The 15,969-nt window shown below is 36.7% G+C and overlaps 3 protein-coding genes across 5 annotated transcripts; 1 reads left to right on the forward strand and 2 right to left on the reverse strand.

Moving 5' to 3' along the window:
• Positions 1,921 to 6,700, forward strand: LOC18598196. 3 transcript variants are annotated; one of them, XM_018120509.1, is made up of 8 exons: positions 1,921 to 2,309; positions 3,066 to 3,221; positions 3,299 to 3,376; positions 3,474 to 3,668; positions 3,737 to 3,814; positions 4,883 to 4,948; positions 5,145 to 5,243; positions 5,344 to 6,700. In XM_018120509.1, the coding sequence occupies exons 1-8, from the start codon at positions 2,016 to 2,018 to the stop codon at positions 6,193 to 6,195; spliced, it is 1,818 nt and encodes a 605-aa protein (XP_017975998.1). In that variant the 5' UTR covers positions 1,921 to 2,015; the 3' UTR covers positions 6,196 to 6,700. The 3 variants fall into 3 exon arrangements, with proteins under 3 accessions (XP_017975998.1, XP_017975997.1, XP_007027676.2); XM_018120508.1 differs by having other exon boundaries at positions 1,922 to 2,309; positions 3,063 to 3,221; XM_007027614.2 differs by having other exon boundaries at positions 1,922 to 2,309; positions 3,063 to 3,221; positions 5,178 to 5,243.
• On the reverse strand, positions 6,881 to 10,419 carry LOC18598197 (subtilisin-like protease SBT4.15). The gene is made up of 11 exons (XM_007027617.2): positions 10,330 to 10,419; positions 10,131 to 10,225; positions 9,930 to 10,027; positions 9,703 to 9,849; positions 9,491 to 9,596; positions 8,711 to 9,221; positions 8,505 to 8,608; positions 8,195 to 8,419; positions 7,929 to 8,037; positions 7,637 to 7,850; positions 6,881 to 7,522 (listed from the first exon to the last, which is right to left on the reverse strand). Exons 1-11 carry the CDS (start codon positions 10,417 to 10,419, stop codon positions 6,987 to 6,989), a joined length of 2,235 nt encoding a protein of 744 aa, XP_007027679.2. The 3' UTR covers positions 6,881 to 6,986.
• Positions 13,346 to 15,399, reverse strand: LOC18598198 (cytochrome P450 94C1). Its single transcript, XM_018120768.1, has 2 exons — positions 13,788 to 15,399; positions 13,346 to 13,671 (listed from the first exon to the last, which is right to left on the reverse strand). Exons 1-2 carry the CDS (start codon positions 15,267 to 15,269, stop codon positions 13,537 to 13,539), a joined length of 1,617 nt encoding a protein of 538 aa, XP_017976257.1. The 5' UTR covers positions 15,270 to 15,399; the 3' UTR covers positions 13,346 to 13,536.

Here is a 15,969-nt window from a genome sequence, read left to right on the forward strand (position 1 = left end):
AATTTTTCCTACCTTATGGTTTTGTTCTTCCTTTTTCTTGCTTCTCCTTGGTGAGGCTGACCATAATGAAGAGAAATGGGCTGGTTTTGTGCTAATTTATAAGGAGAGTAATAAAGAAATAAAAGCTTGACACTTGTCACCTTACCATTGGTCCATTTTTAAATTCTTAACTATTAAGCTTTCTTTCTTCACCACATAAAATTTTTCAATTATCCACAATATAAAATGTTAATGGATGAAATCCATGGGCATGATAAGTGTTGGGTGTGTAAAATTACAATTTTACCCTTGGGTGGCAAAATGACCATTTTGCCCCTAGGTCATGAAAATTCCAATTTGACTCCAAATTGATCATCGAACTCCGAATCACCATATATAAATCATTATAGGATTTTAAAATTATCAATTTCATCTTAAAATCTCCCTTTGGTCTAGTTCGAGATTTAATTCAACTTAGTTGCACTACTAGGTACACTACCGACTTTTGACGATTTTTCGGGGCTTTCCAAGTATGCAAGTATTCTGTCAATCACATAAATGACATGGCTAATATTTATAAAGTTGGGCTTGACAAAAATAGTTTTTAACCATTAACTTTTAATAGGTTAATAAATGTGTTACGTACATACGTTTAAATACGATAACACGATTAAATACGATAACACGATTAAACACGATAACACGATTAAGTAAACGTGTTTTAAACGTGTTTGTAGTGTCAGACACGTTAAGACAAGAAAATTTTCATATCTTAACGTGTCAGACATGATTAAATACGAAATACGTTAAGACTAAACTCAAAACCTATTTAACTCTTGTCTTTTCGTGTCATGTTAACATATCGTGTTCAAAATTATCAGGTCTAGATATAGTTACTACTATCTTTTAATATCACAAATTTTTATTGATCAAGAAGATATTTGGAGTAGTCTCAAGATTATATAGTTTCAAATTAAGTTCATAAAATTTTATGTTATTTTAGCCCGTGAATCTTTTTTTAATAAAATTTATTTTTAAATTTTGAATATAAATAATATAATCCAAGTGAGAGACCAAATTAACTTATTAGATTATAAGGAGGAGTAAGATTCTAGCATATCTATTGGAGAGTTATAAATTAAGGAGGAAAAAGATCCTACCATAGTAAATCCCAATAATTAATTTGACTAGTATTGTTTGCGTCAAATCATAGATAAAAAATTACATATATATTTTAAAATATAACTATGATGAATCTTGAATTAGAACCATATGTTTAGGTGTTTCCAATGTTAGCACAAATATTTTTTTAAAACCCTATGTTTTTACTTGTTTTCTTTGAAAATAATGAAAACATGTTTCCTCCCCATTATTTATTTTAGAAGAAAATGAAAAAGATTATTTCCTAAAATCAAACATGGACTAACTTTTTCACGATATATATTGAATATCAATCATTTAAAAGAAAAAACATACAATTCCAACTTGCCAGACAGCAAAAGGCTATCACATTATGCCAGCTAGGACCAAAGTGGACACTGCTGTAACCACTCCATCACTTTTTCACAGTTTTGCTACGCATAACAATAATTCCTGCTGTAATCCCCTAAAAACAATTACAAAAATTAAAAGAATAAAAGATAATAGAAAAAGAGTAAATCCTCAACGTCAATCTCCTGGTCTTCCGTTTTCCACGTAATCCCACAACAACTTAGAAACACGTCGACTTCCAATTGAACTAAAAGAGAGACAAATGACAAAACCCCACGTGCTCTTTCCGCGCCTTATCCACGTGTCCGATACAAATCTCTGCTTCACGTTCCCCTTCCCTCGCACGTGCCGGACCCCACACACGAGCCTCCGGTCCATCTACGTGGCAAAAAATTGATACGTGGCAGTCTCAGATACATCCTCAGGGTGCCGCAGGGACTTGTAAGAAACCTTTCTTTCCTTTCAAAGAAGTTAACAGTGTTCAGTTCTGTTCATCTCTTTTGATTTTTTTTTTTAATTTCTGAATTTCGTTTTCTTGCTTCGGGATGGATTTGGAGAGAGGTTTAGCTTCGAGTTCGTTGGCGTCGACACCGGGAGAGGCGGTGGAGGGTGCGGAGGCGGTGACGGCGGATCGGATGGAGATGGAGGCGGCGGAGATATTGGCCGCCTTGGCCCATTCGAAGAAGCGGGATGCTGTTGCCGTCGCCGCGAAATTTTCCGCCAAATGGGGATGCAAAGGGAAGCGAGTGAGCAGGCGAGTCAGTAGTAGTGAGTCACCGCCTTCTGAAATCGGTTTGAACCAGGTTGACCCGGTTCAATCAAGTTCGGATCTCGCTGAGGTTGGTTTTAACTGGTGAATCACTCTAATGTTGTCCTTATTTTCGATTTAATTATTTTTTCCATTTGAAGAAAAAGCAACTCTACTTTTTTTTTTTGGTTTCAGTGGCTTTTACTGTGTCGGTCCGAAATTAGAAATCCAAAATTATTTTTTTGAAAGTAATTCACATTATTGAAAATGTAGAAATAATATATGGCAAAAAGGTTCGTTTTTGGTGCTAATAAATTCATTTGAAACTTTTTTTTATTATAATGCTGAATTTAATTTAATAAAAATGAAGTTTTTGTTTTGTGAATGCTGGAAATGTCTATTTTGAATTCTATTATAAAAGAAAATTTCTTTTTCTGGTATTTCAGTTAATGAGATATAACCACCCAAAATAACTTCTTGATTTTCTTGTAACCTGTTAAACTTTTTATGATATCGATGCAAGTATGTTATGCAAGAATTTAAAGATAGTACTAACAAATTTCTTAATGTTGAACATTTTTTCAGCATTTATTTCATTTTTCTATTTCTGGGATTTGTAGGAATTGGGGAACATGGCAAAAGTAAAAGAAGCTAGATGAACTAGGGAGAAACTGATGACCACAGAAAGTTTTTTAATATTAGGAAATTTAAGAATATAAATAATAATAACTTATCTGGAAAATGTGGTCCGCTAAACTAGTTGTGTCTTAATTGAACTTGTTTAGTGATCTGTCACCAAGTCACACTATTCTGTGCAGGACTTGAAAAGTATTTTTGTTTGTAGCAGGATCGAGCTGCAGTAGACCAGCAGCAAAGTCAAGTGACAAGCACACCTGTAGTTATTGAATCAATAGAAGCTAAGCAGAACTCTGAGTTGCTTAACGGGAGTCATACTTGTGCTGCAAGATACACATCCAAGTGTGTGGGAAAGTCGAGACAGAATGTAAATCGAGATAGATAACTTCTTTACTGTTATGCTTTATAAATGCTTCTATTTTTGACTGAAGGTTTTTGGATCAGGCTGAAAAGGAGACACTTAGGTTACATAGAATGTTAACAAATAAGGAGTCAGATTGGCAGATGATTCGTGAAAGGCAGGTCGGATGTGTTTGCTTGATTCATTACATTTTGATGTATATGTTTACTTTCAGATTTTATTAATTTACTTAATACTGTTTGCTCATTTTAACGATAGATATTATATAGCATAATGGGAATGCCTGAGAAAGATGTTTGGGAGGATAGGCAGCACGATCAAATGACAGGCAACGATGTACTTATAAAATCAGTCAAGGCTGAGCAGAATGCTGAATCAGTTAAATCAAGTCCTACATGTGCCGCAAAATACATGTCAGGTGGTGGGGGGAGGTCAAGACAGAATTTAACTGAGGTAGAGTGACTTTTTATTTGACTTTCATGCTTTGTGATTTGTCCTTAGATTTCAAGCCTTTTCATCAGGCTGAAAAGGAAGCACGAAGATTACGTAGAATATTAGCAAACAGGGAGTCGGCAAGGCAGACGATTCGCCGAAGGCAGGTAATTGATTTATTACGTGTTAAGTTGTTATGCTTGCTTTTAGATTATAAGTGACATGGTTTGTCAGTCTCCATTTGTTTCAATTGTCTCTTTTTCTTGCTTTGATTGTAAGTTTTTTCCTGCATGATGAGAATTGTTTCTGGAAGATATTTTGGGAAGAGCCTTATCCGTTTCCAATTTTCTTTGCTTTTTCATCTAATTGAAAACCTTGGCTTTTGGCTACAATTATGCTGCTAGATAACTGCATACCATCATTTTGTTGTACATATTTAGATTATTTTTGGCTATAATAATTGTTCTGTTAGTCATTAAATTTGGCTCATCATTAAACTCATAACAACATTGCTGGCAACCTTGTCCTTGTTTACAAGTTCTACAATACACTCCTACACTCATAGGGAGTTGCGTATGCATCAGTAAACTGTCAATGGGATCTGGTTGGATTTGTGTATGAAAAACAAGGAAATCAGCTAAAGGTTGATCCATAAACCCATATGACATGGTATCTTTTTTGCATTCTCTAACACAACCTACATATAGTGGATGCCTGATTATCGTGTAGTGATAACAATTGATAGCAAACAGTTCCTAATTCTGTATTGGATGCTTCAAAATGCATTAATTTCTTTTGTTGGTCAGGACATTAGATTGTGAACACTTTCTGATATGCCTTACGTCAGTTTCAGCGAGTGATTACTTGTGCAAAATGTCAAATGGCTTCAAAATACACTTTTAATCTCCTGAGATCTTGGGATTCAGAAAATCAGACCTGAGATATTTACCTAGTACCGAACATATATATTCAAGTCCATACTGCGTTCTGTAAAAAATTTATCTTTTATTGATGTGTGAAAGCAACATGTTGATGTCTCCGAGATTGGCAATAATAGTTTGTCTTCATTGCTTGGGTCAACATGTGCTAGTTGCAATATGGTATGTATTTTTTGTAAGCAAGTCACAGGTTTTGAATATTGAACTTTCAGCATAATTTTCTGCTTTAGTTTTGATTGCTCTCCAACTGATTATTGGCTAACTACTATTGGGCACTTATGCTGTACTTTCATTCAGGCTCTCTGTGAAAAGTTGACCCTAAAAGTTGCTGATCTAACTCGGGAGAATGAAAATTTGAAGAGGGTAAGTGAGACTTCTTCCATATAATTATCTCAATTATGCAATAAGGCCTTATAGTTATTTTACTTTTGCCTTGACCTTTTGAAATTAAAGAACACATCTGATCTTCTAGTAGTTTACAAAAAAATACTCAGAAGAATAGGTCATTGCTCGTTTAATTTTTGGTTGTTATTGAACTTATGTTAACATCACATGGTAGCTTATTCACTTTGATTACATTCCTACTGAGAAGGCAAAGGAGTTGGCCCTGAAAGAGTATAAGTCTCAAGAGAGCACAAATAAGCACCTGAAGGCACAGGTAACATAGCTTTAATCATGAATGTACTTTACCTATTTGACAAATTACTTTTGAATCCTGAAAATATGTTACCTCTTTGGCATGCTATGTTTTTCTGCAGATGGTGAAGGCAATAAAAGCTGAGGAAGGGGAAGCTCCTAGAGAGCTTAAGTTAGCCCATCAGATTTCTGGTCCATCTAGGAACTATCCATTTTACTTTTATAACCAACAACCTTTTCCCCCTTTCTGTTGGCCTTCCATTGTTCAGTCTTCAAATCCAGTTCAAACACAATGCGAGCACCAAAATGCCATTGTTGTTTCATCTAGCATTTCCGCACCAACTAATGGTAGGCTTGATTCTTCTCATGATCAAGAAAATCCCATTAACGTTAATGGCCCCAAGACTCCCTTATATGTAGTGCCTTACCCTTGGTTCTTTTCTCTTCCTGATCATGGGAATGAACTGCATCTTCGGCCTTGTTGTGGCCCAAAAAACAACAAAGATGAAACTTCTGCGAATAATCGATTTAGTGCTGGGTGTTCTTTGAAATCTGTTGTGCATGAGGAGAAATATAATTTCTCTTTACCAACAGAAGTTGAAAAAGAGGCTTATGGCTCAATTGAAGCCAGTTCTAATAACCAGAATTGTACTTCAGTAAGGCTTCCTTCAGATGGAAGTGTTCAGTGTATAAGATACCAGATTAAAGAAGAGGTCATTCTACCTACACCTCTGTGTTCTGCAGGGCCTACATTTGTTGTTGAACAGGAAAATACACCAGATGTCAATACTGAGGCAGCTCGTGTAAGAGCCTGTCACTTTGTAGGTGCTTTGCCAGAGGAGAATCAAGAATCAACAAATTATACGACGAAGAAAGTAGTGGATGCAGCTGCTGCAGCTGAGGCAAGAAAGAGGAGGAAAGAACTTACAAAGCTAAAGAACCTCCATGGCCGACAATGTCGGACTCACCGTTGAGCTTATAAGCAAAAATTTGGACAGTTGTTGTGACTAAAGGGAGTCCTTGAAGCTTGAACTCACTGCAGATATATATACAAATTTAAAAGCACGGAAGGCCTTCAAAGGGAGAAAGCCAAAATTATGGTTGCATGAACATCTCTGAGGTCCATTTTCAAGGCTAGAGGCGGTTTTTAACGCTTTTCTTTTTCCCATTTTGGGGGTAGGATACAAGGACGGTGATTCATTGTCCTTTTTTTTTTTTATTAGCTTAACAAACTGAATGATCTCCCCTTTTTTTTGTTGTTTTGTTTTTGGTTAAGCGGCTGGAAATTTTAGATGGAGATGGGTACCTTTTTTTTTTCCCTATTTCATAGGCTTAACTTGGAAGAGGTCTGTGAAGTAGTTTGCATTTGTTGCAAATGTAGCTGATGACTTCTAACTCTATGCTGCAAGTTTTTCGCCCTCTTGCAGAAAAAAGGACGTGTACGACTTTGTTATTGAGGTGTTGAAAATTTTTGGTTGATCTTCCGCCCTATTCCAATTATTTTCCCTCTTCATTTTTGCACAATGATGCATGGTGTTGCTCACACCAAAACATGCCCCTCGTTCCCAGGACTCGTGTTGCTCTTAAAAAAATTTCCAACGGTCATTGAGATTAAACTGACCATTTTACTATGGGAACTGAGGCAAAGTATAGTTCTGATATACCCAGAAGGAGAAATGGGAATCGATTGAAATACTAGCTTGCTACTTGGTGAGTCAATTCTAACTGTAAGCATTGAGTAACGCCAAAATCAGAAAACTGATTGTTATTTATAGACAAGAATAGGGCTCTTAACACTGTGCTCTTTGTTACTCCACTCAAGGGTAGCCGATAGGATCTCTGTCCCATTCTTCATTAAGCCGCCCTTTACCAAAACCTTGAAAGATTGCTTCTGATGCGTCCTATTGAATTTCAACGTATTTGGGATAACTGTAATAGAAAGCCCCTTCGGAGACGTCACCTTTGCCTTGAATTCGGAATATCCATACGCAACATGAGTCACAGTCCTGTAAAACACTGCGAAAATCCTAGATTCTGTACTATTGAGATGGACGTGCATGGAAGGGTAGTTGAGCCCGTCAGTGCCTCGTGCAGGTTTAAAGCTTGAGCAGTCCAATTTTTGCTCGCCACCGATGAGTAGGCCAATGGTCGTGCTATTGTACCCTTCTTTGCAAAGGAAGCTAATATAAGATCTGTCGTCAATGTCATAGATGAGGCCAGCTTGGATAGCTCTAATTGGATTTATTTGGCCTGATCCAGAGCTTAGTTCCCCAAACTTGTCTCTGATTTTCATGGGTGTTGCTATAGCAAGAAATGAAATGTTAATTGGATAGTAAATGAATATTCTGTCTGTCATTTGACAGATTTGAGAATTGGGCGTCTATCTATTCGCTCGATGTGTTTGGGAAGTTTTACCAGTAGTCATGAGAGCAGACTTGATTGCGGCTGGGGACCAGTCTGGGTGCATGGACTTGACATAGGCTGCAGCAGCTGAAGCATGAGGGCAAGCCATAGATGTCCCCGACATGAAGTTAAACGCAGAATAGCGTTTGTCACTTGGTTCTCCTGTAATTGATCTCAGATTTGTGTAGGCAGCCAATATGTTTAGGCCTGGAGCAGCAATATCGGGCTGGCCATGGAAGGCTAGCTCGAGTTAGAAAAGAAAGAGAGAAAAAGAGCAAGGGAGAGGCTGGTGAGGAGAATGTACCTTGAGAATGTTGCGGTTGAGTAACTGGGGTCCTCTGGAAGAGAAAGAAGCCACAAAGGGAGCATTCATTTTAACAGTTCTTGACTTGTATATGACAGCTTGAGGCTTCCTGACATTATTGAATTCGTGTGAACACCATTTATATAAGCTTTCTCATTGTCGAATTTATCATAATTTAATTTTCTCGTTTGTCTTAGTTGAGCTTTATATATAAGGAAATGAAAGATTTCGTAGTGAAAGAAGAATAAATCTAAAAGCAGACTTACTTTGTAGAGTTAATATACCGATCAAGCTTATCCCCATCCTTGGAGCGAACCACAGTGGCTGCAGGTGTAAGAGTGAGGAAGTAATAGTCTTGCGGTGCATCAGTAGCCATTATGGTTCCAGCCCCGCCGAGCAATTGGATTGTATAGTCCTGGCCGGCCTCCCCTAGGCAATACACAATCTTTCCCTTCACCCTGTCTTGGCTCAGTGCGCCGTAATCGCAAGCACTTAAATCATGTTTAAACATAATCGAATTAGAGGCTTAATGCAATTAGGAAGACAAACAATGCCGGATTGGCCAGTTCCACATACCTGATATTTCTGTCGGTGTAATTTCCAGTAAGATTGGTTGCATGAGCTCCGTTAGTAAAAGGGTACATCTTGTTTTTCATCGAAAATGTGTTGATTCCATTACCCTGTATTGACCGGCGTAGGAAATCATATTTAGTATAGTTATTATGCAAATGGCCAGTCGTTGCACGCAGAAATTCACATAACAAAAAGAATTGAAAACGTACAGAAGTTGTTGTGCCATCGCCGAGCTTAATTTTTGACGTGAATTGCCTATCTATGCTGCTAGCAGCCACGGTCATGATCCATGGTGCAACATTTTGAACGGTTGCGAGCATAGGCCCTTCGTTCCCTCCAGCACAAGATGTCAAAATCCCTTTTCTCATCGCATGGAAAGCACCTATAGCAATTGGATCATGGAAAAATTCCTTGGGAGGGCCGCCTATTGAAATGGATATCAAGTCCACTCCATCGTGGATGGCATCGTCATATGCTGCCAGTAAATCCATGTCACTGCATCCGCTAATCCAGCAAACTTTGTACATGGCTATACGTGCAGATGGCACGCCGCCACGAGCAGTTCCTTTGGCTATGCCATACAAGCTGGAGTCCTTTACAGCTATGCCAGCAGCAGTGGAGGCAGTGTGGGTGCCATGGCCGTCGGTGTCAACAGGTGTCGGATCCTCCATTATAGGATAAGTGTTGTCTAGTTGATAGTACCTTGCACCAATGACTTTGCTGCCCATGTTAGAAAAGGTTCAACATCAAAATCCGATGTTGAAAGTTGTTCAGGATAGCTCATACAAATTCCAGGAAAACCAATTTTAATAAAGTTGAAATTCCTAAATAAAAAGAAACTTTTTCTTGTCCAATGCTCCTAAATCTTTCATCAAATATGGTTCAACAGTTTACAAGAAGATTGCAATTTTGTTCATAGTTTCTCAATTTTTTTATCCCATTTGATGTCATGAAATTCTCATTTGTCTGTTTTAAGTTACAGAAAGTACTTGTTGCAACCAGTGAAGTTGGCTCCTTTATCACATTTACCCTTCCATTTTGCTGGTGGAGGTCCGTAGCCTTTATCATTAAAACTGGGGGATTTCGGCCAAATACCTATAACCAACATCAAACAGTTTGTTTATTAAAGGGCAAAAGATAAATGCGATCTAATTGGTGGAAGAACTTCCCATTTGGACGACGCCAAAACATGTTCTTTTACCAGTGTCCAATACACCAACTATGATATTGCTTTCTGCAATGGCGTTCCTTTTCTTTAACTTTTCATGCATTCCCAGAAAATCCCATGATCTTGTTGTAAGAAGTTTGCGCCTTGTGTTTTCAAATACTGATATGACACCATCTACACCTGTAAAAGGCAATGTGAACTGCAAAGGAATGACAGAACCATTACAAAAGAAAATTTCTTCTTTGAAATTTCTTATAGACCTGATAGTCTCTTTGCTTCATCTGGCAAAAGCCTTGCAGCAAACGCATTGATGCTCTTTCCATAGCTATATATTTTGGATTCTCTGGCTATATTCTCACTACAAGAAAAATATTGGTAAATATCATTTAGAACAGTCTGATCAATGGGATAATTTATTAGTATAAAACATTTTTCAAAAAGAGAAGAATGAATAATATTACTCTCCAACTGCCTTCAAAAGCAGATTATGATGTTTATCCATGACAGAAATCCTGGGTTCATGATGTGGCGCTTCTCCCATGTACACAATATATGGCTGTTGTTATACATAAAACAAACTCAATCATTATAAAGAAAAATGATGAATGGTTGTTTTGGTCATGAAAACAGGTTTAGTTCCTATAAGACAGCAAGAGGTACCTTTCTTTCATTTTCAGTTGATCCTTGGACTAAGGTAGCTGCAAGAGCAAGACATAACCAACCGGCAAATGGCAGAAGATTGTGCATCATTTTTACTGCAATATTTTGCATTTTCTATCTATGGAAGAATACAAAAAATTCAACATGAAACGATCGAGTGGCAGTTTATGCTATAAATAGAGGAGCAAAATAATGAGAGCTTCACTAGTACCAGTGCCATTTCCAGGCATGCAAGGCCGAAAAGTGTGGTGAGTGATGAGAGTCAAATTTTGACCAAGGAGCGATATTCATGATCCATTGAGTGATAGCTAGGAAGCATATGTTCTGTTTGAAGCGAGCTTTTAGTGGCTTTTATTTGGGATCTGTATTACTAGATTTATTCCAAAACATGATGGTAAGAATTTCAAAGAGGAGAGTTTAGTTGCTCGTCCTTGCACCCCCACCCGAAGGACGCAATTCCATGGCTAATTTCCTAAAATTCTCTTATTTTTGGCCTATAATGTAATTTAATTTTACAAATGCTTATAATCTCCTCCTCCAAAGGTTAAATATAAATTTTTATATTTATATGTTTTTGTTAAGTTAGAGAACTTAAAAGGTTACCTAATTCTCACAGATTTATATATTAGGTAACTGATCAATAATAATTTTTAATCATTTTAAACAGGTCAAATTCTAAATTTAATTCTTCTACTAGATAAAAATATTGATTTTAATCTTTATATTATTATTTATACAAAAGAAGTTGTTGCAGTTTTAAAATTTTTTAATGTTGGTCTAATCGTTAAAAATGTTAAGATTTTTCCATTAAAAGTATTGACTTGTGCTTAGGTGAAAATTTTGGACATTTTAAAAAAATAAAAAAAAATGTAACGTGGATTTTTTTTTTCAAGTTTTTAGAATTTGGTAAAGAATTTGACATGTGTTTCTTTGTTTTTTTCAATTTACTTTTCGTGATTTTAGTTTTACCTATTTTTTTTCTTAATTTCTTCTTCTTCTAGAAAGAAAAAAAAAAATTAAAACACCAGAAATTGCAGCCATGGCCGCCGATTCGGTCAATTAGACCAGATCCTCTCTCACTCTCTCTCTCTCTCTCTCTCTTATGTCCTTCCCCCATTTTTCTTTTTTTTTTTTTTTTTCTATCTCCTTCTTCCCTCCATTACTGCCTGTTTCTCTCTTTCTCTGCCAACATTAAATGTCACTATTTAATAATTGATGTTGTAGGCTCTTGATTCACATGTCATTTTTCATAATCAAACGTCAAATACCAATATTTTTTGAAAAACCTAATTAATATTATAATTTTCGTTAGATCGCTTTGTCCAATCACTCTGAAAATTAAATAATTCATTAACTATGTTAAAATATAGCATTGAAACAATGAAATCAGCCACAAAAACAAAGAAGCATATGGCTAACAATCCCATGTCCCAAAACTAAGAAAAATTGTATACCAAACTTAGCTAAATATCAAGGACCATTTAAGGCAGTAATCGGCAACAAAGAGAGCAATTTTTGCAGGGGGGATTTCAAACATTTTGTCTTCATTGATCGGACTGTCATTAGAATTAGGAACCTACCATTGTAAAATTCTCCAATCTCCCAACCATTGCGAACAGGGCATATATCCTACGAGAGTCGAGTGCAGCCCTCGTAGACAAAAACCCCTCCTGGAAACTGTTACAAGGACGCTCGTGAAGACCTTGTGGGCAGAATTCTTGTTCTGTTTTTAATTTTGCACCTTATTTTTCTCCTCTTGTCCATTGGGGTTCACCTGTTTAGGGCTTCCCAACTACCGACCTCCTTTTTATTTTTGTTAATAAACCTCACCCTTTCTGTCTCTTTCTTTCGTTTCCCCTGGTATTGATTTTCTATCTATCCTCTTTTCAGCAGGAAGCAGTTCTCTTTATGGATTACGGATAATTCTTCTTTTACACTAGTCCATCTAACGTTTCTCAATCACCAAAAATCATTGGGATTCGATGTATATGTATATTGGATCTACATAGCTTGTCCGATTGATCTAACAGTAAAAGCAAATATTAACATTAACATATAACAGTAAAGCTAGAATCTGAAATCCTTTGGCATGGTCAAACCTTTGCTGTGTTGTCTTTTGCCTTTTTTTGGGTTGTTTTGCTGTTTTTGTTGCTGTAATTCTTTTCCTGGTTGCTATGTGCTTATTCTTGACAGGTTGCTCTTTTTCTTTAGGCGGGTAGTGGGTTTGATCCCATCGGCAACCGGCTGCTTGATCTTATTTGGTTTTTCTCATCAGCTATACTGGATTTTTTAATCAGTGAGGGCTGTCTAACTACCCATGTGGTAGTGTTTTGTAAAGCTATTGTGAAATGAATTCTTACTTGCCCTTCAGAAAAAAAAAAAAAAGAAAGAAACAGTAAAGCTATTTATGTTTATTTTGCACCTTAGTTTTCTCCTCTTGTCCATTGGGGTTCACTTAAATTAGATAAGGGTTATTTTTTTGGGAGTTAAAAGAAAGCATTGGTTTAAGTGAAGCATTAACCTTATTTAATTTATGTTTATTTGGGTTTATTGCTCTACTTCTTGTTTATTACTTTGTGCCTTTTGTTACCCTTTTTTTAATTTTAAAGAAGCTACTAAAACAAGTAAAACACAAAAATAAAAGCAACTTAATTACTTTCTCAATTCTAAATTGAATATTCACTTTTGACTTAATAGGAAAATTTAGAAAAACGTTTTGATTTAAATGTACTTTATATTAATTTGGAATTCTTTTTATAACATTGATAAACTATTTTTAATGAAAAAAATTATTAAAAATTAATATGAAATACAGAAAAAATAAGAATGAATATGTATTCCAAAAAAAAAAAGTGAATATAATTTTATAACAGATTAAAAAAGAAAAAGCAGATTTAATTTGAAAAAGAAAAGAAGTAAATTTAATATGCTTGGAGTTCTAACCAAGCCATGTACTAGGAAAAGTAAGTAGTTGAACAAAATATTCACGTTCTACTGCCCAAACTTGTACACGTAATAAAACATTTTAGTACTTTGGATAGCTTCAAAGTGTGCGACTGACCTGATAAACAAAAACAAAGCTCCATCCATCTGATCAGAACACCAGGCTGCAACTGTTTATACAGTCAATAAACACCAGCCGCCCATAATTTTGTACAAGAATAAGATCTAATGTCCTATCGGTACAAATCATCAGATAAAAATATTCTAATGAGTAACGAAATTATATTGATAAGCAGTGACACTTTTTTCCTTGAGCACAAATTGGCCATTGAATCTTACGTCACTTTCGATATCATGAATCACGCTGTGCAACTTGGCAGCACCTGACGATGAATCTGTCTGCATACTGTAGTATTAACCACACAATTGTAAAACTTGATCGGCTTAAGTGCCATAATTGTACTATTAGACTAATGTTTGTAGAGATTTTATGATTGAGGTTCTCTTTCTCGTACCAGGACAGGGAGTCCACCACTAAAAGTCGCGGTAAGCCCAGGAGAGAATCGTGGTGTCCGATGTGGTGCCACTAATTCGATTTGGAATCGCCGAACGAGTGAAAGTGCCACGCTTTTCAGCTCCACTAGAGCCATTTCTTTCCCCAAACACACCCTGAATCCAGCTTGGAAAACTGGATACTTGAAAGGGTTTTCAGGAGAGAAAACACCGTTTCTCAACCACCTTTCAGGCTTGAATTCCAAGCAATCTGGACCCCATATCTCTTCAATCCGTCCCATAGCGTAGGGATGATAGGTAACCCTAGTTCCTCTCTTCAAAAACGACCCGTCGGGTAGTGTATCGTCCTCTTGACAAAACTTTGAATCAAATTGAATAGGAGGGTAGAGTCTCATACTCTCATACACTGCTGCTTGTAAATAATGGAGTTCTTTCATCTGTTCAAAGCTTGTCATCTCCTGGTTTTGCCCAATAACTCGATCCGCCTCTTGTCTAATCGCTGACCCTACTTTTGGATGCTTTGCCAGTAGCCAGAACAAGCTTGTTAAACCTGATGCCACCGTGTCACGGCCAGCCAATAAAAAGCTTATAACAATATCTCTTAAGTAAGTTTCATCGTTTACGGTACACATGAAACGGGAGAGAAGATCATTATGGGTTAAAAATCCCATTTTACGCCTTTGCCTTATGACCTCTTTGGCTAAAATATTGATAATCTTGACCGCCTTCTTCAATTGCTTCTCACTGCCTATATTCAACATCCGTTTGATCTTCCATACAAGGGGGGAAGCAGTCATGGCTCTCTCAGCTGACAATTTCGAGGCTAAGTCAAAGGCCGTGGCGAATTTCGACATGGGTAGAGACAGCTCTAGGCATCTAGGGTCCAGCCCAAAAGAGAACCTGCATATGCTATCAAACGAAAACCTTCTAAACACGTCTTGTAAATCCAAAACCCGCTGTTCTTTGCCGGTTGCAACGGATGATAATAACGGGATAAGCCTGTCTATGATCTCACAGTTGATAATCTCAAAAGCATAAGATCTTATCGAGTGCTTCCCAAGCTCCAGGCTTGCCATCTTCTTCTGAAACCTCCAGGAATCACCATCTACGTTGAATATGCCTCGACCAAGAAAGTCACCCAAGATCATGGAGAAAGGTTTCCCTTTGGGGAAGTTGTCAAAATTTGTTTTCAGCATGTACTCAACGTTGTCAGGGTTGGCTGTGATTGTGTTGCCAAGAACATGAATATGGATAGTTTTGCCAGGCGAGTTCTTCAGCAGGTGAGTGTACCAATCACAAAGATTCTCAAATTGTCTTGACCAACTCGAGGCGAGATAAGCACTGCAAATCTCACAGTTGCACCAGAGTTTTGGTCTGAGTAAACAAAACAAGAGAGAAAAAAGAGAAAGGATTATAAAAGTGAAGATAAGGAAGCAAAAAGAGGCATTAAGAACCTGAAAGAACCAGTAAGCTTCAAGTTCCATAGAAGAAGAATCAAAGTTAAAGTAAAAAGAAAAAAAAACCAATGAAACAAAAGAGAAAGAAGATTAAGGCTAGTACAAAAAGAGAGAGAGCGGGGGCGAGACAAGAGGTAGCGAAATTGAAGGTCTTACGAATAAGATCCTGAAATTTTTATGTAGTTAAAAACAGCTTTAAGGAGTGTAGTCCTCTAATCTTCCCCACTTACGAAAAAAAAGAAATCAAAAAATAAAAAAAAGAAAAGAAAAAGGTGAAATTAAAAATAATTAATTAATATTGGAAAAACCCTCGTGCGCTAAAGAACAAAGTCAGTTACTAGGGGCACCTGCCACTGCCAGTACTTCTGCCGTCAACTAACGTAAATTGTGAATAATCATCCCACGTGCTTTTATTCTTATCCGTACCAACTGGTTTTTTTTTCTTTTACCAGAGAAGAGAACTTGGTTAGTTGATTGTGCCCACTGCCCAAGTTTACACAACGAGGGACAGGCGCGTTTCCAAGAGGCCCAGTTGCCCTTCACTTTCAGCCTACTAAATCTGCTTTTGCCTTGTTCGGCCGACAATAATTGATCTTGCTAAGGAAATGCACTAAATAATCACTTCTACGAAAGTATATTATATATATTATATATATAATATTTAAATAAAATTTAAATTATTTAAAAAAAAAAAAAAATTTTTTTTATTTTTTTATTTTAGATATAA

This window comes from Theobroma cacao, chromosome 5, assembly GCF_000208745.1.
Source record: "Theobroma cacao cultivar B97-61/B2 chromosome 5, Criollo_cocoa_genome_V2, whole genome shotgun sequence".
NCBI classification, from domain to species: domain Eukaryota; kingdom Viridiplantae; phylum Streptophyta; class Magnoliopsida; order Malvales; family Malvaceae; genus Theobroma; species Theobroma cacao.

What these genes read in the sequence shown, in the direction of transcription:
- LOC18598198 (XM_018120768.1), bottom strand. Translation starts at nt 15,269, where the DNA reads ATGGAACTTGAAGCTTACTGGTTCTTTCAGGTTCTTAATGCCTCTTTT. An exon ending in GTGGTGGACTCCCTGTCCTG is followed by an intron (nt 13,672 to 13,787) that starts GTACGAGAAAGA and finishes TACAGTATGCAG; the next exon opens with ACAGATTCATCGTCAGGTGC.
- LOC18598196 (XM_018120508.1), top strand. Translation starts at nt 2,016, where the DNA reads ATGGATTTGGAGAGAGGTTTAGCTTCGAGTTCGTTGGCGTCGACACCG. An exon ending in CAAGTTCGGATCTCGCTGAG is followed by an intron (nt 2,310 to 3,062) that starts GTTGGTTTTAAC and finishes TTTTGTTTGTAG; the next exon opens with CAGGATCGAGCTGCAGTAGA. An exon ending in TGGGAAAGTCGAGACAGAAT is followed by an intron (nt 3,222 to 3,298) that starts GTAAATCGAGAT and finishes TTTTTGGATCAG; the next exon opens with GCTGAAAAGGAGACACTTAG.
- LOC18598197 (XM_007027617.2), bottom strand. Translation starts at nt 10,419, where the DNA reads ATGATGCACAATCTTCTGCCATTTGCCGGTTGGTTATGTCTTGCTCTT. An exon ending in TGAAGCAAAGAGACTATCAG is followed by an intron (nt 9,850 to 9,929) that starts GTCTATAAGAAA and finishes TGCCTTTTACAG; the next exon opens with GTGTAGATGGTGTCATATCA. An exon ending in AACTTCACTGGTTGCAACAA is followed by an intron (nt 9,222 to 9,490) that starts GTACTTTCTGTA and finishes TAACATGGGCAG; the next exon opens with CAAAGTCATTGGTGCAAGGT.